General features: G+C 41.9%; 1 protein-coding gene across 1 annotated transcript in view; it reads left to right on the forward strand.

Moving 5' to 3' along the window:
• Nucleotides 1-23,537, forward strand: part of WNK2 (WNK lysine deficient protein kinase 2) — a 113,168-nt gene that overhangs the window by 29,489 nt on the left and 60,142 nt on the right. Inside the window, exons 2-4 of the mRNA XM_075713519.1 lie at nucleotides 15,967-16,139; nucleotides 17,111-17,331; nucleotides 21,017-21,174. Coding sequence (XP_075569634.1) covers nucleotides 15,967-16,139; nucleotides 17,111-17,331; nucleotides 21,017-21,174 — 552 coding nt within the window. The remainder of the gene's footprint in view (nucleotides 1-15,966; nucleotides 16,140-17,110; nucleotides 17,332-21,016; nucleotides 21,175-23,537) is intronic.

The raw sequence follows: 23,537 nt of genomic DNA on the forward strand, positions 1-23,537 counted from the left end.
GAACATTCCTTGCATCACATTATAAAATCCATACTTCTGTAGGCTAGAGATTTTAGCTTATTAAACAGCTGTGATCAAGGGGTCTGAACACACTGACTCGTAAGAAATTTATCTATGCCCACCAGTTGTGAATCTGCCAGTGCAAGGTATGGTTTTTGTTTTGGCTGGGGTTTTTTTTGCTTATCCAATTTTCAAACTTGTGTCATGATGGGCTGCAGGAACTCCTATCACTAAGCATCACTCACATTTGTTTAGATTTGGTGCTGCTGACTTCATGTTTTCATAGGTCCTGTCTAGCCAAGATTTGAACTATCTTGTCTGCATTTGGTAACTAGCGTTCGAATTAGTACTCCAGGACCTTAGCCAAGGGCATGTGTCTTATAACATAACTATGTCGGTAACTGTCACAGACTTCGAGTCAGAAAGTACCACTGTAATCATCTGATCGAATCTCCTATGTGCCTTGGTTCATAAGTTTCTTGGATGAATCTCTGCTAATCCCTTACCCTCTCTCAGACAAATTGTGCAGACTGAACTTGTTAGTCATGGCCAGTATGGCCCAACTCTTTAGTGATTTTCACGGCCCATTCTTAAAACTGGGTCCATGCTAAGGTGCATGTTGAAAAGTGTGCTCTGCACCAGGAGATGCTTTTTGCAGCAGGAGAATACAACAGACTCTTCTTGCTTCACACTCCTGCTCCAGCCTTGCGTTATTGCTGCCCAGCAGGCTGTGCTTGGCTGTGCTGGCCTCCCCTAGGTCTCGTTTAGGATCACTGGTTAGCAAGGCTGGCTCTCCAGCCCCTGTGCCAGCTGATCTGTCTCTGGTCTGAGTTACACAACCTCCTGTCAGCCAAGTGTTGTTAGACTGCTTGCACCCAGCTTACAAAAGCATCTCAGTCTCTGTGACCTGTCATCTTTTATGCTTGAACACTCCTCTAATTCTTTTTAAAGTGTAAATTTGTTAGTAACGATGGGCTGTTTTCACAGTTCTTTATAAAAATACAAACCACTTTGTTAGAATGAAACCTAAGCCCTGCATAACCTTTTGAAAATCATCAAGGACGTGTATTTTTATGTGTGTAACTTACATTTTGTGACTGATCTCTTACCCAATTTTTAATCAATTTATGTAAATTGTTATTTTCTGTTTCATTCTTATTCTTTCTTAATGCGAAGCAAATGCATTGCAGAAATCTGCGTTTATTATGTCAGTGCTATTATCTTTATTAACCCAAACATACAATCTCATTGGAAAGTGGCCAAGATCTGTTTCTCATAAACCCATGTTGACGTTACCCTTTCATGGTTTGCTGTTCAAAGGATGGGAAGTCAAATTTTTAGCTGTTAGTATGTTTTAGCTGACAAACTAGTGTTACTCTTCTGAGCAGGGCTATAGAATATCAAGCTTTGCAGGAGTGAAAAGAAAGAAAAAAAATATTTTGGTACAAATGTGATGCTTTCAGCTTAATTCTTAACCATTATGGGACACTTTGATTAATGTTCTCGGCCAGGAGTGCAGCGTTTGCCTTTGAGTGTTCTCTAACAGGTTGTCAAGTGGTGTTAGGAATGCACGAAATGTGACAGCTCTTTCCAGCATTTAAAAAGGTTCACAAGTAAGACATTTCCAAACTCCAGATAAACTACTACCTAAGTGTTCAGGAGCTGAGATACCCCAATCTGCAATGTGTCTTTGTGGTGGTGAAAGGTCCCTGTCCCTACTTTTCCAAGAGTTTTGCAAGTGCGCTACAAGGAATGCTTGTTTCAATTCTCTGAGTTGTTACAGCAGAAAAAGATGACCTATTGGACTTTGCCTTCGTCTTTGCACTATATCCTTCCCACATACCTTTTCTTTTGAATCTTATTTCCAGCAGCAGGAAGCAGTTGGTCCTTTCTTATGTGCTGCATGCTGCGGAGCAGGGCTGGAATGAGAGCAGAGTGTTCCTGGGGCAGTCCCGAAGCCTCTGAGACTCATTGAATTTTCAGGTGCAGGAGTTTAAGTTGGGTATTGGAAATAATATGGCCCTCTGCAAGGATTTTTTTTCAAAACAGAAAAAGCAAGTCATGTTAAAGGACTATTTTTCCTGTATTCTCTTCCAATTAACTCCCCCAAAATGTCCCTAGCAAAAAACAAAAGCAAATTGGGAGGAGGAGAGTTCACAATACTGTTGGTTAGGGTGCTGCTTATCCATAGATCTCCAGGGTGTACAAAGGAACTCCTTATCCTTTTTTTTTGTGTCCTAGAGATGTGAAATGTGGGCACAGAAGAATTAAATGACTAGGTGTAGGTGGCTCAGCAGGCCACAATGTGAGGGAAGAACTGAAAAAGTTTCTCCCCAGGATCCATTAAGCCACTGTTAGAGTTTAAATTAAGGTCTGTGTAAAGACCCATCACTTTTCTGTTGTCTAGCTGTTATATATTCCTTTCCCTCAATATAGTTAAGTTCAGCATATATGTATATAGACACACATGTACTTGTTCAGTCTTAAGTGTTTGTGAAAACAAAGAGGTGAAAAGTTATGAAACGCTGAACTTACCTTGAAGGCTGTGTGGGCAAGTTTTCCTTGCTTGCCTGGCTTGTGCACCAAGACAGCTCTTTTCTGGGAAGAAAATAAAGTATGTTCAGCTAAATAAAGGCTGCAGTCATTGGGGTAATAAAGGATACAGAAGGTGCGAATTGTTCTCCCACATGGAGAGCCTGGGGTGCCTGCTGCAGCCTGGGCCAGTGAGACTGAGGGGATCTCCTGATGGTTCTCGGTGCTCTCCTGGGCTCAGCTCTGCTTTGCTGATGTGTTTTAAGGTCCTCAATGCTGCATTGGATGGACAAGAACAAGTGAGAAATGGTTTTTAACTCTGCTTTTATGTGACACGATGTGGGTTTTGTGAGAAGAATGATCAAATTAAAGGTGTATTCATTGCTGTGTAAGAACCATGATTTGAAGAACTCTGAAAAGATCTCTTTGTACAGCCTGCTACAGGCAGGGCTGTTAAATGCTTGTTAGTCCAGCTGTCTGGTTTGGTGGGGAGTCTTAGGGTGTTTTGTGCTTCAGTTTTTTGGGGCTTTTTTTACTAATTTGAAAATTTTTGAGGTCGTTTCCTAAAATAAATGTTTTTAGCCCATAATTAGAGACTATGTCTGAAGGCCTGTTTGGTGGGTATCTTCTAGGATTGGTAAGGCTGCCTAACCTGTGGTTGCCCAGCGAATCCAACACAGTTCAAGGGCTTAATTTTTGAGGCAGAAAATATATGTTCTGACTTGAATGATCTCCATTACAAAAATGATAATATATTTCCTGTTACTGCATTTCTGCTTAAATAAAAGTTCCAAATGGAATGATTTGTTTTAAGCAAGTTTTCCTAGTTAGGATATTTCACGAATGATAAAAACTAATACAAAGTGAAAACATTTAAAAGTCATTATATAAATGTCACATTTATGTTCTTCTATTTATAAGGTGTCAACAGATAGAAATTAGTCTGGTTTAGCTACTGCTTAGCTTTGCTACTGCAGCAAAGAAAATTTTAATCGTTTACAAAGTATTTTACTGAAAATGTAAAGCCATGCAAACATTTCTGTTGGGTCTTAGCAGATTTACCATTTTGACAGATTTTACCATTCAAAACACCTATGGTCCTGGAAGGTACATGTTATGTGGCTGCACTCAGGTTACAGTGAAACTGTTTTATTATTTCTGAATGTCTGTGACTGAGCATGCTATCCTCTACTTACGGCTACTGGTGGATTATAATTAATTCACTGGCAAGAATATTTCACTTTAAGTGTGTTTTACAAACTGAAGTATGGAATTGGTAGGTTATAGCAGGATGGGAAATGGTAGCAATAATGGAATGAAAATGAAATTTGCCTGTTAGAAAGGCAGGACTGAATGCTATGCGAGACACACTCAGATTAAATTTACCAGGGGAAAGCTAAATAAAAATTGACTTATTTTGTTAATTCTTTGTGCTGGGTTAATTTTGGCTGGCAAAGCTTATTGGCCAAATGAACATTAATGTTTATATGCTGAACCGTATCATTGGGTAAATAGCAACATTTTCAGTTCATCTTGGAAGGCTGAGAAAGGTGGTAGTGCCCCTCCAGCTGGGTCTCCCCGGCGGGCAAGGAATGGCAACCCCTCTTTTTTAGGACACAACACTTCTACTTAGCAAGGTCACAGCAAAGAGAAACTGAAGGGGAATTCATACCCATAAAATAAGTTGATTTGAAAATTGCCTTAGAGTAAGGAGAGAAGCTGAAAGAAGAAAAAGATTGGATGGATTCTCTCTGCGTGCAAGTGCCCTGCCACTGTACTGGTCCGGAGACAGGTTTTATATGTTGTATTATACCTGTGTTATGCTGGGAAACACCAGCCCTCTGAGGGCAGTGGCATCTCCTCTCTTCCTTCCACAAATTTTCAGCTCTCTGAAGATGATTTTTAGGCAACAGCACTGAAATGTCTCTTTCCGCTCCTGCTGTGGCCCAGGCCAGAAGGACTGAGCCTCCAAGGGATGGCTGGAGCCACCCTCCTCTGTCTGGCTGCGTGGAATAGACAAGTCCAGCACCGAAGCAAGGATAATTCATAACCACAGTGATTAAAGTTGCAAAGGCATCAGCCATTGTACTTGGAGGTCTTTATATCTTATTTCTGAGTCTTCCAGCCTGCAACTCAGACCCTTCCAAACCCCTTAGAAATTAAGAAAGAAGTAGCAGCCTGCTGCGCGTGGGACGCGGGACCAGGATCACAGGCACATCGGCATTTGGTTTCACCTGTTTGAGACATTATGTCTCACAGTGTTAGACATTTTACACACCCAAATACTGTGTTTATGGATGACATGAAGTAGGTGAAGCAAAATGCTTTTTAAAAACAGCAAAAAATGTTGCATAATCTTTAATGAACACTAGGTTCAGAAGTGAATTCCAGAAAATACCAAAATACCAAATTCTCATGACATGTCTAAAATGTTCTTTTGGTGGTTTGGATTTTTTCTTTCTTTGTGTGCAGAGGTGATCTGATGTCATGGAGTTTGTCTGTCTTTTTTCACACATTGATTTTACAGTTTCTGTTGAAAAAGTCATTTTGGGAGACAAGCCTGAACTGTTTCTGCTATTTCATCTAAAATTACAAGGTTATGTGGAACCTGTGAAGCACTGGTAATTAAGAGAGTTAATGGGGTGCTACCTGCAATTAACTCAATTGCTTGTGACAAGAACTTTTTTGTTTAACCATAGGTTATCCTAGTGCGGTTGTGTTGGGAGGTTTTCATCTATAAAACATGGTCTCTGCCCATGGTGTTGGGTTTCTCAGATTTTTTTTTTTCATGGCTCTTGTGTTGAGTTTTGTGATTTGAGATGTCGATTCACCTTCGTCCTGCACCTTGCAGGACAAGTTTTTTAAGTTCTGACATTCAGTAGAAGACGTGAATCTCATTGTTCCTCTGCCATAAGACTTTGACGTGTCCCTTAAGCAATTTAAAAAGTAGCAAGCTGTACTTGCGTCCAGCAAAAAAGCAAGCTCAGCCTTTTCTACAGTGCCAGATTTAGTCATAAAGATCCAAATTCAGCTCCTAATTTTCTGTAGATTTCTAGCAACGACTCAGGCAAATAAGTAAATCTCTCAGCCTTTCCTGTAGCTCCTGTTCATTGAATTGTGAGCATCCTTGGGGGCAAGGGCTGCTTTTTATGCATTTGGAAAATGGGTTACCACTGGGAAACCTCACTGTGCTTCACTAATACAGCTAACAAATAGCAGGCTGTAACTTCACCGAGGGTGACTTAGTGAAGAAGAATGTTGGCTGAATGCTGATGTGTAATGAAGCTGTAAAATTTTTTTCCTGATTTGCAAGTTGTCTAATGGCATCTGCTGTTTGTTCACAGAGAGGGGGTTTTCTCCTTTAGGATCGCTTTAAATGACATGTGCTTATAACTGAAGGTACAGGGGGTGGGAATAAAAGGTCCTGAATGCTATTAAAAATTTATAGCATATGCATAATAATAATAAAGGCATAGAGCTGGTACCTGAGAACAACTACTTCAGTAATATCTTGAGCTCTTCACAGTCCCAACTGCTGCATGTCCGAGCCTGCTTTTGCTCCCAGTTATGTCTTTGGGAGAAATTCGAGATTCCTTTGATAGTGGATTAGACAAGTCTTAATGTGAAATGCAAAAGATGATTGCACTAAATGAGTAAAGTTTTCATTTTAAATACAAAAATTGATTTTATTTTTTTCTTCTAGAATGTGTTATTGCTCATCTTTATTTCTAAAGACCTTTGAATTTTTAAAATTTGAAAACTTTTGCGAAATTCTGACATTGCCCTGAAGAGGCAGTACTGACAATGCAGAATTTATTGAATTAATAATCATATGCAGGTACCAGCTAACATGTCCTAAGTTCAATGTCAGAGCAAAGCAAGTTCTTGGCTTACACTGCTGGATGTCTGGGAAGGCTGCTGTCTATTCCCACCAAGTTGGGTATCTCACTGTCAAACTTGTGACTGTAGGGCAGACCACTTCTGGCACTTCTGTTCATAAATCCACAGTAAACCAATAGACAGCTACATAGGAGAAAGCTGTCAATGGATCCCACTGCTGATTTCATATCTCAAGGCAATCTCTGATTAGAAGAGTAGTTGTGGTACATGAGCACATGTACAGATTGGCATGCAGATGTAAAAATGTAATTATATGAACCGATGTTCATTCTGCTGATTAAGATATTTGATTTCTGTTCCTGCCTCTTCAGTTTTGTTTTCTTCATCACCAATATGGGTAAGAGATGTTACAGCTTCTGCATGACCGAAGTGAGCCCTTCCCTCATTTGCTGACCTGCTGCTCCTACTTGCTTCACCAGACAGACCTTAATCTGTTCCAAAATGAGGACTTTGTCCTGTTAGGCAAAATTAAATAACCATTAGTAAATGCAGCTCTGTGAGTCTAAGCATTAAAAAAACCCCAAACCCAATATTTATAGGCTCGCTGGACACAGAAGTAGAAGTCCTTAGGCCAAGAAATCTAGGTAAGTTATGCAAGTTGTGTGCCAGGGAAGGAGACATGCTCGTATAAATGCATGGGCAGGAGAGGAGAGGGCTTTCAGATGTCCTTAGCAAGACTATAACACACCAAATGGACAGCTGGAACCTGCCAGGGCTGGGGAGGAATCTCTCAAAGTAGCGAGGGGTCTTTTCAGTGAGACAGGAGAACTTTGGTTGGATGTCTGAGACCAACAGTACTGAGGCCCAGGTTCGCTCACTAACAAGTGTAAGTTTATTCTTAAGCCATTGCCACTTATAAAGTGTGTAAAGTAGTTTAATTTTAACATTACTGAAAATTCAAGACTTTAAAAGGAGGAACTTAAAGAAACACAGTGAAACTGCAAAGCAACACAACTTTCTAGTTTGGTAAGAGCTGTCCTTCAGACCCTGCTCTTACATGGTTATAGGCATTGTTATGTAAAAAATAATTTTTTGTGTGGTCTTATTTTTGTTTCTTTCATTTGATCCCCTTTCCTTATGGGGTAAGGATGTAGTTTATTCCCAAATCTGTTAGCCCCTCACAAGTAAGTAGGCAAGAAACTTAACCTCAGTTGTTAATCTTTCTTAGAAATCTTCTAAAGACTCAAGTGAAAGCCAGTCTCTTGCTTGTGTAATTTTCAAAGTCTTAGTCAGAGCCCATATGCTACAACCTGGAGGAAATGATGCTTGGGAGATGACTAACAGAACATATTCCTGCTGTTAATTTGGGTGTCATTCCAGAAATTTAATTTCTCTTTCATTTTGTTAACACATGTACTTACTAATTTCAGTCTTTGCTGTTATACCCCACTAAGGAACTTAATGAAGGGATAAATTTTATATGAACAAAGAAAGGTATTTGTTTGCCCTGCCTGCAATGAGTAGGGAGAAGCAGAGAGCATACATGTGTAGGATTAGCAGAAATATGATTTACAGATAGGAGATTCACTTTCATGTAGCTTCCTGCAGTGCAAACATCGTTTTAGTCCAGTCTCTCTGAATAGGTGTGTAATTTACCAAGAGCAAGGTTATAAAGTACTAACTGGGAATTATTTCTTCCTTCCAAAAAGAAGCAAATAGCTTTCAGTGGTTTGATGCTTAAAACTGACCATGCAGTTATAACCTGATTTGCAACAGGAAAGCTAGGAAAATTAATGAAGAAAAGGTAGCTTACAACTTAGAATCATAGAATCGTTTAGGTTGGAAAAGACCTTTAAGATCATCCAGTCCAACCATTAACCTAACATTACCAGTCCACCACTAAACCAATTAAGGGGAGAGTAGCAATTTCATATTTCCTGGCTTGGTGGTTGGATTACATGTAATGAAAGTAAAAACTAGGAATCATTAAGGTTGGAAAGGACCTCTAAGATCATCAGTCCAATCATCAACCAAACACCACCATGCCCACTAAACCATGTCTCTGAGTGCCACATCTGCCCGTTTTTTGAACACTTCCAGGGATGGTGACTCCACCACCTCTCTGGGCAGCCTGTTCCAATGCTTGACTACCCTTTCCGTGAAGAAATTTTTCCTAATATCCAATCTAAACCTCCCCTGATGCAGCTTGAGCCCATTTCCTCTTGTCCTATCACTTGTTACTTGGGAGACCAACACCCACCTCACTACAACCTCCTTTCAGGTAGTTGTAGAGAGTGATAAGGTCTCCCCTCAGCCTCCTCTTCTCTAGGATAAACAATCCCAGTTCCCTCAGCCACTCCTCATAAGACCTGTGCTCCAGACCCTTCACCAGCTTCGTTGCCCAGTGTCTTTCTTGCAGTGAGGGGCCCAAAACTGGACATAGTATTCCAGGTGTGGCCTCACCAGTGCTGAGTACAGGGGGACAATCACCTGCCTGCTCCTGCTGGCCACACTATTCCTAATACAAGCCAGGATGCTGTTGGTCATCTTGGCCACCTGGGCACACTGCTGGCTCATGTTCAGCCAGCTGTCAGCCCATGCCCCCAGGTCCTTTTCAGCCAGGCAGCTTTCCAGCCACTCTTCCCCAAGCCTGTAGTGTTGCATGGGGTTGTTGTGACTGAAGTGCAGGACCTGGCACTTGGCCTTGTTGAACCTCATACAGTTGGCCTCGGCCCATCGATCCAGTCTGTCCAGGTCCCTCTGCAGGGCCATCCTACCCTCGAGCAGATCGATGCTCCCGCCTGGTTTGGTGTCATCTGCAAACTTACTGAGGGTGCATTCAATCCCCTCATCCAGATCATTGATAAAGATATGGAACAAGGCTGGCCGCAAAACAGAGCCCTGGGGAACACCACTCGCGACCAGCCGCCAACTGGACTTAAGTTGTTGTGGTGAATGGAGTTATAACTTCTTCTTACCACTTGTTTAATATCTGTCTGTTAGATTGCCATTCATAGTGAAGGATACATTGTATAACCCCAACCCAATTAATGCTTATTTATCTATGTGAAAGGTGAAATAATGGAGCCATCAGCCAGCCAGGCTGTATGTGCGAATGGATGGCGTTTGTGTGACTGGTGATGCTGTGCCAGAGATACACCATGAATGCTCGCTGTTATGGTCTATTCCTGCAGAAGCACTCCATAAGCACTTAACCACAGGAGCCCAGAGTAGCTGTAATAATAAAATGTCAAATCCTCAATACAGGGTTAAGGCAGCCAACCATGGATCAGTGTGGCTGCACTGGGGAGTACCTTTTTAAACCAGTCTGCTTTGTAGGCTGTGCGGCAGTGGATGCAATCTCCTATCTGCTCTTGTATTTTGTATGACTTAGTGCTTTCGTTGCTGGTGGGCATGATTCTAGCTATGGCATTGCAGTAAAATAACAGGTAGTTGATGAGTTTGTGTTGTGTATGTATTTGCAAAGCTGATACATCTAAAGCTCTGAGGGTGAAAAGCTTATTGTTACTGTGTCCGCTCCCTCTGGTGCTCTGATTCCAGCTGTGCCACCAACAAAGTGTGTTCTGAAGCCTTTTAAGCTGACTATTCTTCACAGTTTATTAAGATGGAGAAACAAGTTAAATTTACAGTAACATAAGCCAAGCAGCTGTCTTGCTTCTTGCTTGGTTCTGTTTAACTTCAGTTTGTCTGGAAAAGCTGAACCAGCTCAGTGCGATTGCTGTGGACTTCTGAAAGTTGGAGTTTATTTTAGAAACCTTGGTGCTAAGTAGTAGGCTTGAGAAGCTTCCAATTATTTGAAATGGAATTACAATGTCTCCTCCTGAGCCAAGACTTTGTGTCCCAGCGAGAAGGGAAAGAGCCAAGAAGTCTGAATGCCTTATAAGGAGAAGAAGCATGTAGATATCTGCAAACTGATATTGGTATCTCTGGGATCACATTGAGAAGAACGTTTTCCAAGTTTCAAGTCTCGTGTCTTGAGGAAGCTCAAAATAGCAGAAATGCCATAAATGCAGAGGAGCAGACTGAGCAATGAGCTTGTTTGTCAAATTGGCGTGATCCCACTCTTGCACTTGTGAAGCTATGGAGGGGCAGGCTGTTGTGTGTAACTCGGCATCCCTGAGCCTCCTTGTTCAGCTGTATGATGTCATAAACATCTGCTGCTGCAGATAGCGTGAGAGTTGTTGACTCCTTGGGTGAATCTGGAAACTCGCTTCGTTCCCCCAAATTTTGATAAATTTGTGTTATGCAAAGTGATGCCTTAAATCCAGTTAAGTGGATTAGCTTTCTTTGGTATGACCTTTCCAAAGAATCCTGTTCCCCATCTTAAAATTTGATGTCCTAAGGTTGTTTCAGGCTTACCCCTACCTTCAGCATAAGGACATTTCACCTTGTGTGGATTATATGATGGGTAATAAGTGTCTGTGACCCCAGTGAAGGTTTTTTGGGTTTGGATTAAACCCCAAGTGAGTCACACAGTTGAATGTGTGTTTTTGCTGCTTCAGAGTAGGAAACAGTTAAAGTGTGAAGCCCTTTCAGAAATGGATTACGCTTTGGCCACTGACTCGTGTCAGGTTCAGCCTGCAGGAATTTAGAAAAGGTTGTTTGAGCCCTTACAGCGCCAGAGACCCCTCCTGTAGTGGGGAACACGGCACACGAGGGTGGCTGCTCTGCCCAAAGCCCTGCCTGTATGTCTTCCCTGCCTTTGCCTCTCCTCTCAAGTGTGAGTACTGGACCCAGGCTTTCTCCTGATGGAAAAAAAAATACAGATTCTTTCTATTGTAGTTATAGATAAAACACATATTTGTCTTCCAGAATCACTTTTTTGCAGTTGCCGAGCTTGCCCTCGTAGTACTTTGAATTCAGACAGCAGCCCAAGTGATCTGGCACTCATAATATGTAGAATATACTCTCTTTAAGGAGTTAGTCAGAAGAATCCCCTGGGAAATGGTCCTCAGGGACAGGGGAACAGAACAGAGCTGGCAGATCTTTAAGGACACCTTCTAGAGAGTGCAAGAGAATCATAGAATCATAGAATCATTTAGGTTGGAAAAGACCTTTAAGATCATCCAGTCCAACCATTAACCTACACTACCAAGTCCACACTAAACCAATCAAGGGTAGACTAGACTAAACCATACCCCGAAGTGCCATGTCTGCCCATTTTTTGAACTCTTCCAGGGATGGTGACTCCACCACCTCTCTGGGCAGCCTGTTCCAATGCTTGACTACCCTTTCCGTGAAGAAATTTTTCCTAATATCCAACCTAAACCTCCCCTGGCACAGCTTGAGCCCATTTCTTCTTGTCCTATCGCTAACTACTTGGGAGAAGAGACCAACCCCCACCTCACTACAACCTCCTTTCAGGCAGTTGTAGAGAGCGATAACGTCTCCCCTCAGCCTCCTCTTCTCTAAGCTAAACAATCCCAGTTCCCTCAGCCACTCCTCAGAAGGCCTGTGCTCCAGACCCTTCATCAGCTTCGTTGCCCTTCTCTGAACTCGCTCCAGCACCTCAATGTCTTTCTTGTATTGAGGGGCCCAAAACTGGACATAGTATTCCAGGTGTGGCCTCACCAGTGCCGAGTACAGGGGGACAATCACCTGCCTGCTCCTGCTGGCCACACTATTCCTAATACAAGCCAGGATGCTGTTGGTCGTCTTGGCCACCTGGGCACACTGCTGGCTCATGTTCAGCCAGCTGTCAGCCTGTGCCCCCAGGGTCCTTTTCAGCCAGGCAGCTTTCCAGCCACTCTTCCCCAAAGAGCTCTCAGTCCCCAAGTGTAAGAAGTCAAGGAAGGGAAGAGACCAGCATGGCTGAGTCGAGACATGCTGGTCAAACTAAAGAGCAAGGGGGAACTGCACAGGCAGTGGAAGCAGGGACAGGTGTCCTGGGAAGAGTACAGGGAAGCTGCCTGGTTGTGTAGGGAGGGGGTCAGGAAGGCCAAGGTGCAGCTGGAGCTGAATTTGGCAAGGGATGTAAAGAATAACAAGAAGGGCTTCTACAGGTATGTCAACGAGAAAAGGAAGGTTAAAGAAAGCATACACCCCCACACCCCAATGAGCAAGAATGGCGACCTGGTATCAACAGACAAGGAGAAGGCAGAGGTACTCAACAACTTCTTTGCCTCAGTCTTCACCGGCACCCTCTCTCCTCACCCCTCCTGAGTTGATGGACTGCAAGATGGGGAGCAGGGGGGTAAAACCCCTCCCACTGTAAGGGAAGATCACGTTCGAGACCACCTGAGGAACCTGGATGTACACAAGTCTATGGGACCTGATGAGATGCACCCCAGAGTCCTGAGGGAATTGGCTGATGTAGTTGCCAAGCCACTCTCCATGATATTTGAAAAGTCATGGCAGTCCGGTGAAGTCCCTGCTGACTGGAAAAAGGGGAATGTTGTGCCCATTTCTAGAAAGGGAAGAAAGGAGGACCCTGGGAACTATCAACCTGTCAGCCTCACCTCTGTGCCTGGGAAGGTCATGGAACAGATCCTCCTAGAAGCTATGCTCAAGCACATGGAGGACAGGGAGGTGATTCGAAACAGCCAGCACGGCTTCACCAAGGGCAAGTCCTGCCTGACCAACCTAGTGGCTTTCTATGAAGGAGTGACTGCATCAGTGGACAAGGGAAAAGCAACAGATGTTATCTGTCTGGATTTCTGTAAAGCCTTCGACACAGTCCCTCACAACATCCTTCACTCTAAAATGCAGAGATATGTATTTGATGGGTGGACTGTTCGGTGGATAATGAATCGGCTGGATGGTTGCATCCAGAGGGTAGCAGTCAATGGCTCAATGCCCAAATGGAGACCAGTGACAAGTGGTGTCCCTCAGGGGTCTGTACTGGGACCAGTGCTGTTCAGTATTTTCATCAATGACATAGTGGGATTGAGTGCTCCCTCAGCAAGTTTGCAGATGACACCAAGTTGAGTGGTGCAGTTGACATGGCAGAAGGACGAGATGTCATCCAGAGGGACCTGGACAAGCTGGAGAGGCGGGCCTGTGTGAACCTCATGAGGTTCAACAAGGCCAAGTGCAAGGTCCTGCACGAGGGACAGGGCAACCCCCACTATCAATACAGGCTGGGGGATGAAGGTATTGAGAGCAGCCCTGCAGAGAAGGGCCTTATTGCAGCCTTTCAATACTTAAAGGGGACATATAGGAAAGATGGGGACTGAGTTTTTAGCAGGGTCTGTAGCAATAGGACAGGGAGTAATGGTGTTAAACTAAAAGAGGGTAGATTCAGACTAGATACAAGGAAGAAATTTTTTACAGTGAGGGTGGTGAAGCACTGGAACAGGTTGCCCAGAGAGGTAGTGGAGGCCCCATCCCTAGGAACGTTCAAGGTCAGGTTGGATGGGGCTCTGAGCAACCTGATCTCATTAAAGCTGTCCCTGCTCACTGCAGAGGGGTTGGCCTAGATGATCTCTAAAGGTCCCTTCCAATCCAAAGCATTCTATTATTCTATGAATATGATTGTCTGCAATGTCTGATGGATATTTTTAAAAGTTACCCTTAAAGTAGCAGTGGAAAATTTTTCACAGTGCTCAGAAATCTGGAAATGAGAGTCAAGGGGTATGGTATTACTTTTTTTTTTTTAAATTAGAAGGTTTTTAAAAAACTGGTGGGTCTGTGTCACTTTCCTTTCTCTGCTAGCCCACACTCTGCTCTTCCTGTCTCATACAAGGACTTGCTCCTTTTCCTTCTTAATAGCAGTGTGTCTGATTTATTCTACAGGGTTTAAATTAAGAGGAAACTCAGCAGTAGGGGAAGAAGTGATGGATTTGAAAGCAATTCAGCAATTCTCAGGCTTTTCTGTCGTGGCTCATTAGACAGCCTGCTTTCTTTTTTTTTCCTTGTCTTTTTTTTTTTTTTTTTTTAAACTTAGAAAAAATGCAGTTGCTACAGAGCAACTGCTCTCAGCAAGTTGCTCTCAGCTGTTGGCATTCAGCGTGCTGCTGCCAGCCTGTCCCTGGCCACACCACTGGGCATGGGGTGCTCCCAGCTGCCCCTGGGGATCCACTCATCAGTCTGCATGGGGTACCCCACTGTGCCAGCCCAGATGGCTGCTGTTGCTCGGGGCAACATTAGCTTTGATGTTGCTCTATAAAACATAAAGAGAAATGGGAAGCTCCTCCGCATCCACGGTGCACGCTGCTGGGAAGCAGGTTTTCTGTCTTCCAAGAAGAGTGAAAGCATCATCATTTCATCCTGGGTTTTCCTCTTATGAAGTCTCTGTGTAAAGCTGACTTGTTTGTAGCCACAGAAATTCTCATTCCCGTATTGAGTTCTTTGCAATTGCGGATGAGTGCTGGCTATCAAAATGGCAGTGGCCCGATCCCTCTGCATCAAATCAGCTGCATGTCAATTTAATTCACTACATATTTGCTCTTATAAGCATGCCTAAGTGAAACAAGAAAAGAAAAATGTCTGATGTTAAAATATGAACTAATTAATCTTAGTGATTTGTGAGCCTCTGCTTCTGTAAGAACAATTACACAACTGTGCCTTTTTAAAGAACAAAAAAGCTTCATTTCTAGGGCAGCAGAGGGAAGTGCTCCCAGCCCAACCAACCATGCAGGGGAGACAAACCAGACGATGATGGGGTTGTCTTCAGTGAAACTCCCATTTTGCTCTTTTGCATCATCTAAAGAGACGAGAGCGTGCATCTGAGCTGCTTGTTGTAGGGGTCTCCATGTTGCTAATGAGGTCCAGGCAGCCCAGTAGGCTTCTGCTGACCTATGGGGAGGAGGAGAAGGGCTCTGTGTGCTCCTTGCAGGGTCAGTTCACAGCCTGGAGTTTATAGTAAATACTCCTAAATTTCTCTAGGAAAACCAGAGCAGTAGAACATGACATTCGTCACATTTCTAATCTAAAAGAATAAGTATTTCCATGTGGCCAATGTGCAGCCTACGGAAAAGGCTGAAGGACAGCTTTAAATCTTTCCTTTGTCAACTTTAAAGAAAAGTCTGTAAAATTAGGCAAAACAGCAAACAAATAGAAAAATGTATGTGTTTGGTTTTTTGGAGGGGGATATTGTTTTAATTTGTCCCTAGAGAAATGGGATGGGCTGTACAGCCCAGTGTGGTTACAGGGGGAGCTCACCTGCTGGTCACTGCCGTAACTTCACAGGAGCAGTCATGGAAGGTGGTGAGCAGTCACAGCTGTAAAGGACAGCAGCAGCTTAGCTGTGAGGACATTCATACCAGAAATGAAATCCTGCATGTGTTAATCTCTCAGATAACGAGCCTCACAAAACCAAAACAAGAAGTAAATAGCTGTGTGTTGATCCACTGAGCCATGGGTGCATTTATATTGCCTGAAATATTAATGCTGTCATGTAGCATAGTGTAGCACAGACATCTCTCTCTTTGGAGGCGAGTTTTTGTCTTCTTGATACTGGATTTAAGGCAAGTGCCCTAGTTCATGTACACTGCTCATCTCTTACATAAAATATTTTATAATTGCTCTTGATACAAGCATAAAACAAATCTGAAATTCTGAATATGCTAGCAATGCAGTGTCTATTTTATTTTTGTCCGTTCACTATTAATAATGTCTTATTTTGGATTACAGGACAGAAAACTCACTAAAGTAGAGAGGCAGAGATTTAAAGAGGAAGCAGAAATGTTGAAAGGTCTACAGCATCCAAACATTGTGAGATTTTATGACTTCTGGGAATCCTGTGTAAAAGGCAAAAGATGCATTGTGCTGGTTACCGAATTGATGACCTCTGGAACACTAAAGACGTAAGTACTGTGCTCCTAGTGAGGAGGCTAAGAATAGCGATGGAAATTTTTAGAAAAATCCTACTTTCATATTCTGAAAAAAGGGCATCTCCAGATAAAAGAAAAAAATTGAGCTGTTCTCTGGTGTCTGTCATTTGTCCCTGCATTTGAACTGCATTGATTTGACAGGAAAAATTTTGGCCTCCATCTCTCTTTCCCTGCTCCCCCGTTTCAGTTATGCAACTAGAAACTGTTCTCTGGTGTGTTTCTTCTTCTGCCTGTGACATTTTAATTTATCAGGGTGTATTTTTGTGATTTCTTTTGTGATTGTATTTGCATGTTTTGTTAAAAAATTCAGATAGAATAGCACTTGAATGGTAGAATCTCGTTTTGAAGCAGAAGGTGCTCTAGGTTATCTACTAAACAGTATTAATTAGTACTGACAATCTTGTTAAGGTTGACATAAAACAGTTGGCATGAATTCTGGAACAGATTTTCAGCCCCAATGGGAGCAGTACTCATCACTGCATATATCCAGTATGCTAATCTGCCAGTGTATAAGCAGGTTTTACATTTTTCCAAAATGTGCCCTCCCAATCAGTGTTTTAGGTAAATGGAAAAAATGCAGGTGCATGGTACAGAGGTCAAAGTCTTGTGGTTAAAATTAAACTTCAGTATTCTTCTGATTTGAATATGTGAAACATATTCTAAAGCTGTTCTCTGCATGAAGTGAATTGCTGGACTATTAGACTTGCAAATATTGGTTGTACTTGCACCAAAAATGCTTATTATCTTTCTCCCTAAAAATGAATGCTCTAATTCCTCCTTTGAAAAGATCTATTTCTTTCAATTTTGTGATATTTCTGAGCTGCTATTATGACATCTAATAAGGGGCTTTTATCCAGAATGGAGTTTCAGCTGTTAAAGCCCCTAGAATCTCTAATAACACTTCATTTTCTTTATACCCGCTTCTGTGTATGTTTGTGCTCTAGGTATCTGAAGAGATTTAAAGTGATGAAACCAAAAGTCCTGCGTAGTTGGTGCCGACAAATCCTGAAGGGTCTTCTTTTCTTGCACACAAGAACTCCACCAATAATTCACAGAGACTTAAAATGTGACAATATTTTTATTACTGGACCAACTGGATCTGTGAAAATAGGAGACTTGGGTCTGGCAACGCTCAAGAGAGCTTCATTTGCCAAAAGTGTAATAGGTAATCCTCCTGCTCTCCTTGGCTTCCTTTTGTTGGTATGGTGGTTGTCTTTTTAATATTTTTCTTTCACATTTTACATTAGTGGGTTTTTCACTTGTAGGTTGGTAGCAGAGATTAAAGTGGTTTTGTGACTGTTCCCTTTATACCACTATAAAAATCTCAGTCAGTAGGAAATGGTATCATGACTTCCTCTTCTCCTTCCTACTGTATCACAATGATAAAACACTTTTCTTGTTTGTTTTTTTATTGAAATATTACTTGGTATCCACAAATCCTTCTCTTCTCTCCTTCAAAAGGAGCAACAAGAGTTCTCAGCAGCTTATGTACATCATTCTTCTGAAAACAGGCTCAGTGCCTGCTGAGGGGGGGAGAAGAAAAGAGAGAGGAGAGGGAAGAGAAAGGACACCCTGCTCTCTCTCTAACAAGGGGGTGTTGTAAAAGCTTGGGAAAGCCCCCGGAGCTCTTCTGCTTCCAGTGATGCTGGGATAGCGATTTTTGCTGAAGGAAGAGGCAGTAGTGCCCTACAGAGCTGGGCTTCTCTTCTTTGCGGAGAGGTCGTAGGGGAGCTGGTCTGGCTGGAACACCTTATCCCCATTTACTGGGGCATCAGCAAAACAGGCTGCTTCTGCAGGCAACTGCAGAGCTCGTCCCTGCCTCAACGCCATCCTGGCAGAGTTCTGCTGAAACAACATCTGCCATTTATTAAAAATCAGTAGGTATGAAAGTAAAAGAAATTTCCACTAGAATATGCAATAGCTGATGCCTTTAGGTGGTGCCTGTGTGAGGAGTGTTAGAACTTGGGTTTGCTTAAACTGGGAGAACATTTTCTGAATGACTGTTGTTTCCTTGCAAAAGTTAAATTTAATGTTTTCTGTGTAAATGTAATATTTTCCTGAATTCTCAAACATTTTGTGTTTTTTACCCAAGCTTCCATAGCAAATCTCCCTTGTTCAGATCTGTAGGTGATGGTTCTAGGAAGCTGCAAATTCCTGAGAAATGATGTTGAAAGTCGGGGAAGTTATCATGCACATAGTTGTATTTCAGCTTACAATATAAATGGAAATTAGATTCTAGGTAATTAGAGTTAGCAAACTGATAGTGACAACCACTGTTCCCTTACTATATTTGAAAATATTATCCTATCTTTCAAGCAGTAGTTGCTTAAATAATTATTTTGGTATCTCAAATTTTCACACATTATAATTCTTTACAATTATTTGTACAAAAGTATTGACCTTAATGCCCAGTATTGTTGAAGTCAAAATGATAGAAATTTTGGATATGTGCTTGGCTATTGTGGGTCTGCTTACCTTTGTTGATTTTAGTGAAATCATGTTGGTTTATGTCTGTTAAGTTTCTCTAGTTTTTAGCTTCTAATAATTGGTGGGTTGATTTCTCTTGAGGGTCAGTATTTCTTCACATAATTTTTTTGCAGTATAACAATTATCCATGGGATATAATGGAATAATGTCAGTAATATCAATACAAGTTTTTGTAAAACCAGTTGTCACCACAACACCATCAAAGCACATTTGTGTCTAAAAGAAAATCAGTACTGAAAAGTGCTGCAGGTTGCTGGCAAGGTGTCTGCATTCATTTTGGCAATATAACCAAGCTTATCTTTTTCATGAGTAGTGCTGTTCCAAGGAAAGAATTAGGAGGGCTTGAAAACACTGGTGAGATGAGTAATTCTGCCCCCTCCATAGATGTAGTAGCTTTAAAGGAATATTAGTAGCTGCAATTTTACATCAGTCTGAATGGAATGAAGTCAGCATGGCTGAGGTCCAATTTTTCCCTTGCTGTATTCGTGCCATCGCTGATGCTTGTCTGACCTTGCAGTCAAGGGAGCCGAGCCAGGGCACAACTCCTTCTGCCAAAAGGAATTGAATAGATTGTGAGCAGCTTTACATTTAGGGGGTCTGTTTTGTTTAAGGATACTTGTATGTATTCCTTCCCACTCCCAAGGGATAGGGGAAAAATGTCATTTTCATGCTATTTTGGAATGGTGTCAAGAATTCAGTTTGCTTCTTAGACTATCGCTATAGCTTTTTCAGATTTGCTTTAAATGCTCCATAATTCATGAGATTCACTCCTGCCTCCGAGTCTTGTTCCTTCTAAAACAAGGTAGCAGCTCCAAAAAACATTCTCTATGGCAGTTGTTAACCGTTTCAGAGCAGCAGCCACCACCTGTGTGACAACTGGGAGAAAAACCTTAGTTTTTAACTTTTTAACTTAGCTAAGTTAAGCTTTCACAACATGGGTCTGGCTGATTTACAAAGGCTGAAGGAATGAGCGTCTTTGAGGTGGAAGGAACATAAACAAGGGGAGAGATCAATCCCGAATTTTACAAAATGAATTTTACAGAAATGCTTGCGCTGAGACTTGTTTTGTGAGTTAGGCCAAGTCTACTTCAGAAAATGTGTGAAAGCAGAGTTTTTACTGACAGACCCTAATTTTGAGAGATGTCGTTTATGTTACATTAAAAAAAAGCTTATGTCAAGTCCCCAAACGTACACAAGAACTATTTTTCCCCGGTATATGTTACTTTAATTACAATTCTGCTTTTGTTGCTGATGTAGAGATGTCATAACAAAAAACTGATGGACCCACCGGGCTGCCTTGGGGCTCTGGGGGGCAGTTTAGGTGCTGAGGCGGCTGCTGCTGGGCTGGACGGGCAGAGTTTGTCCGTGTCATTCACGTGGTTCGAGACCTCTCACGCTCCTTTTGGCATCCCGGTGCTTGCAGCTCACTGGTCCTCTCCTGCAACACATGACTGCATTGATCTCTCTTCCTTCATCTTTTCTAAATGTAAAAAGGAAATAAATTAGTCTTGACTCCTAAGCATAAATTATGAGATACAGTTCCTGGAATAAATTACCTAAGTGTTAATTTTTTTCCCTTTTGCTTTATAAGACCACGGTTTTCAGAGTAGTTTGCTATGCAAATGTTGCAGGCATTCTAAGTCACCACTTGTCATAATGCTGCAACTTCCTGTTATGAAGCAGTAAGTACACTGCTTTGCTTAATATTTATCCAGTTGCATCAGATTTCTGACACCCTAATCCCTGTTGAGTAGGACCTTATTCTGTGAGTAGCCTCATTGATTAGCCCCACTAAACCAGTGATAGCATTATGTTTAATGTTTTGTGCATGACTTTGTAGGTGATTTGTGATACTACTTGCTTTCAAAGTGCTGTCTGTCTGTCGGGTGGTTGCTGTGTATCTGGAGGGGAAAAAAAAATGCAAATTTGCATTGATAAAAACAAGAGTTAAAGTTCTCGTTTCTTCTCTCCTTTTCACCTCCACAAGCCTGTACACATCCTTCCCTCCACCCAGAAAAAGAATCCATTTCATGACTTCCAGTATGGTCAGGCAATGTGCCATATCTCATTCTCTTGTTCATTTTTGAAATTTTGATACTTGTTCTTTTTTCTTTTTTTTTTCCCCCTCTTCCCCCTTAGATTATTACCACCAAGCCATGGGTATGTAAGTGTGTGTGTTGACTTTGGGTTTCTTCCCTGGAGGATGCTTGAGCTTGTTCTAGTTACTTCCCTCTCCTGAAATAATCTTGCGTGCACCCTTACACAGCTATAGTGGGCACACTTCTTATAGGCAAAAAAGATTGTGGTTAAAGCCATTTAGACTTTATAAAAGATTTATATTCTTTTTGTGCACATCTGTGTAGGTACACCAGAATTTATGGCCCCAGAAATGTATGAGGAACACTACGATGAATCCGTGGATGTCTATGCTTTTGGAATGTGCATGTTGGAAATGGCTACCTCAGAATACCCTTACTCAGAATGCCAGAATGCTGCTCAAATTTACCGGAAAGTAACCTGTGTGAGTAAACGTCCATAATTTGTATTGGCATTTTGCAATTTGAAAGTTTAAAAATGTATTTCGATGAGGTGTCAGTACTGTTGAATGTGTAGTGTGTTGTAGAAGTTGAGGTATCTGAGCTCTGGATTACGCAAACCTGTTGCAAGTTTATTTGTAAGCTTGCAATTCCATGGCTGGATTGTGTTTGACTATGCTGCAGCTGCATAAAATATTTTCAATAATCTTTGTTGCTGATTTTGTCTCCATCAGCCAAAAATACATAAAACTTGGGAATAATGAGCAGGGAAAAAATCTTTGCTCTAGTCTTGCCTCCTAAATGGGGACTTTTCAGACTTGATCAAGTTTCCCACAAAGCTAAAAGGACTAACTTTTACATTACAGCCTAAATATTTATTTATATGATGGGGGATGTTTGATTCAGATTTCCAGCGCAGATTCTCTCTGTTTGTATGTGTAACAAATTACCTGAAGATATGAAAGGGAAAAGGTAGCAATGTTTAGTTTTTAAGTCAGCCAGAGGAACTTTATATCTGTATGTTGGAATTCTGCAATGTCTGGTAATCCCCAGATAGGAACCATGGAAATGGGTTTGCTGCATTTTCAGGTGAGGTTAGGTTGGAGAAGTCAATTTCATCTCTACACTGCATAAAATACTCTCTCCAACATTCTCACCCCTAGATGATAAATGTATTTGTACATGTGAGCTGTACTGCAAATGCCAGAAAAAACTCCTGAGTATGTAAGATGCTATCAGATTGCAGATCACTGACTGCAGAGAAATGAGACTTGCCAAAGCCTTTGGCAGCCGTGGTTATATTCTGTTCTACTTGGTTAAGTGAAACCAAGAGTTACAGGAGGTTTTTTTCAGGATAGATTATGTTAAGCAGACTGGTTTGTCAAAGATTTTCCCAGGTACTTCTTTCCATCTGGTTGCTACAAAAGAAGATAGAGAGCTGTGTGGTTTGGCCCTCGTGCATCACCAAAAGATGCAGTCTGCACACTCGGGATGTGAAAAGAGTAATCCTCAGAAGAAAGCTGCACTAAAATTTGCAAAGCTTAGCTACAGATAAGGTTGCTTGTATTTCTTTGACCTATAAGGTAGAAAGAGCAGTTAGGCTTACATAGTAGATACATTGAGCAGATCCATCTCAGTCTCCAAAAGTGTGGTCCCAAAATTAGTTTGTATTCCTCTTATCCAACTACGAGCAAAAATCTTCCCAAATGAAACTTAGTAATAACTGGTTGATTTTGAAAGGTACTTGAGACCACTTGCCTTCTCCAAGAATTTTAGTGAATCAGGCCAGTACAAATATGGTACTGTGAAATCCTGCAGTCCACAAACACTGCTCAAGGTCAAAATTGCATTTTCTGATTTGCTGTATGCTAATCTCTTACACTGGATATAGAGGTGGTTTCATCAGATACCCAAACACTTGCATGTGCTAGATGATGGGTTTATTTGCAATTTAATTTTTATAGGTATAGTTTGTATTGTTCAATATCTGTCTTTTCCCACCACTAAAGACCAGGATGCTGGGAAGTTGGTGCTCTTGTTGTAGATTGCTGTGCTAACCAGCTGTGATTATGCTAACCTGGTGGGAGAGGGAGGATGCAAACAGTTTGGGAGTCTATGTTTAAAAGTTGAAGCCAGTATCACAAGACACAGGAGGATGTCCCTGCTGGAAATGAGAGAACTGCCATGACTTTCTGAAAGCAGGAGGGCACATCTGAAGAGGGGAAACAGCTTTATCCCATTTTTGTGTAAACTGTTGCAAGCTGACATTCGTAGTTTGGTAAAGCTGAATCTTTCCCAGTGGGCTGCAACCCTGATTTCTGGTAGTTTAACCCTTCTTAGAGTATTGCTTTCAACCCATAGCTACTCAGAAATAATTAAAAAAAAGAGCGGGGAGGGAGGTGCTTCAAAAGCTGCTCAGCAGCGCAGTTAGCTTCATCACTGGCTGGAGCAGCTCCCTATGGCGCTGTAGGGAAGGGAGTGTGTGCAGAAATGGGTCTGCTTGGTTTACTGACTGCAGGCCGTTGTGCTCTGCACCATGAGCTGGCTGGAAATGCATGCTACATCTTCTCAAAGAACTGAAATAGGTTTGATGGCTCAGTTGGAGTTGCTTGCCTGAATCATTATGAGGATGGCCGCTTGTTCCATATTGTTATTCCACAGTGCTTTATGACATTGTTATTCCACTCCTCCCCTACAAAGAAAAGTTTATCTCCTTTGGCACAATGGCTTGTTGGCTTTGTTTAGGTATGTAGTCCTTTGGATGTGCTCTAAATGCCATCTTTGTAGGTAGTTTAGGAGATATATCCTCAGGCTCTAAAGCTTCACATGGTGACAACAGGAGTCTCTT

This window comes from Pelecanus crispus, chromosome 7 (assembly GCF_030463565.1).
Source record: "Pelecanus crispus isolate bPelCri1 chromosome 7, bPelCri1.pri, whole genome shotgun sequence".
NCBI lineage: Eukaryota > Metazoa > Chordata > Aves > Pelecaniformes > Pelecanidae > Pelecanus > Pelecanus crispus.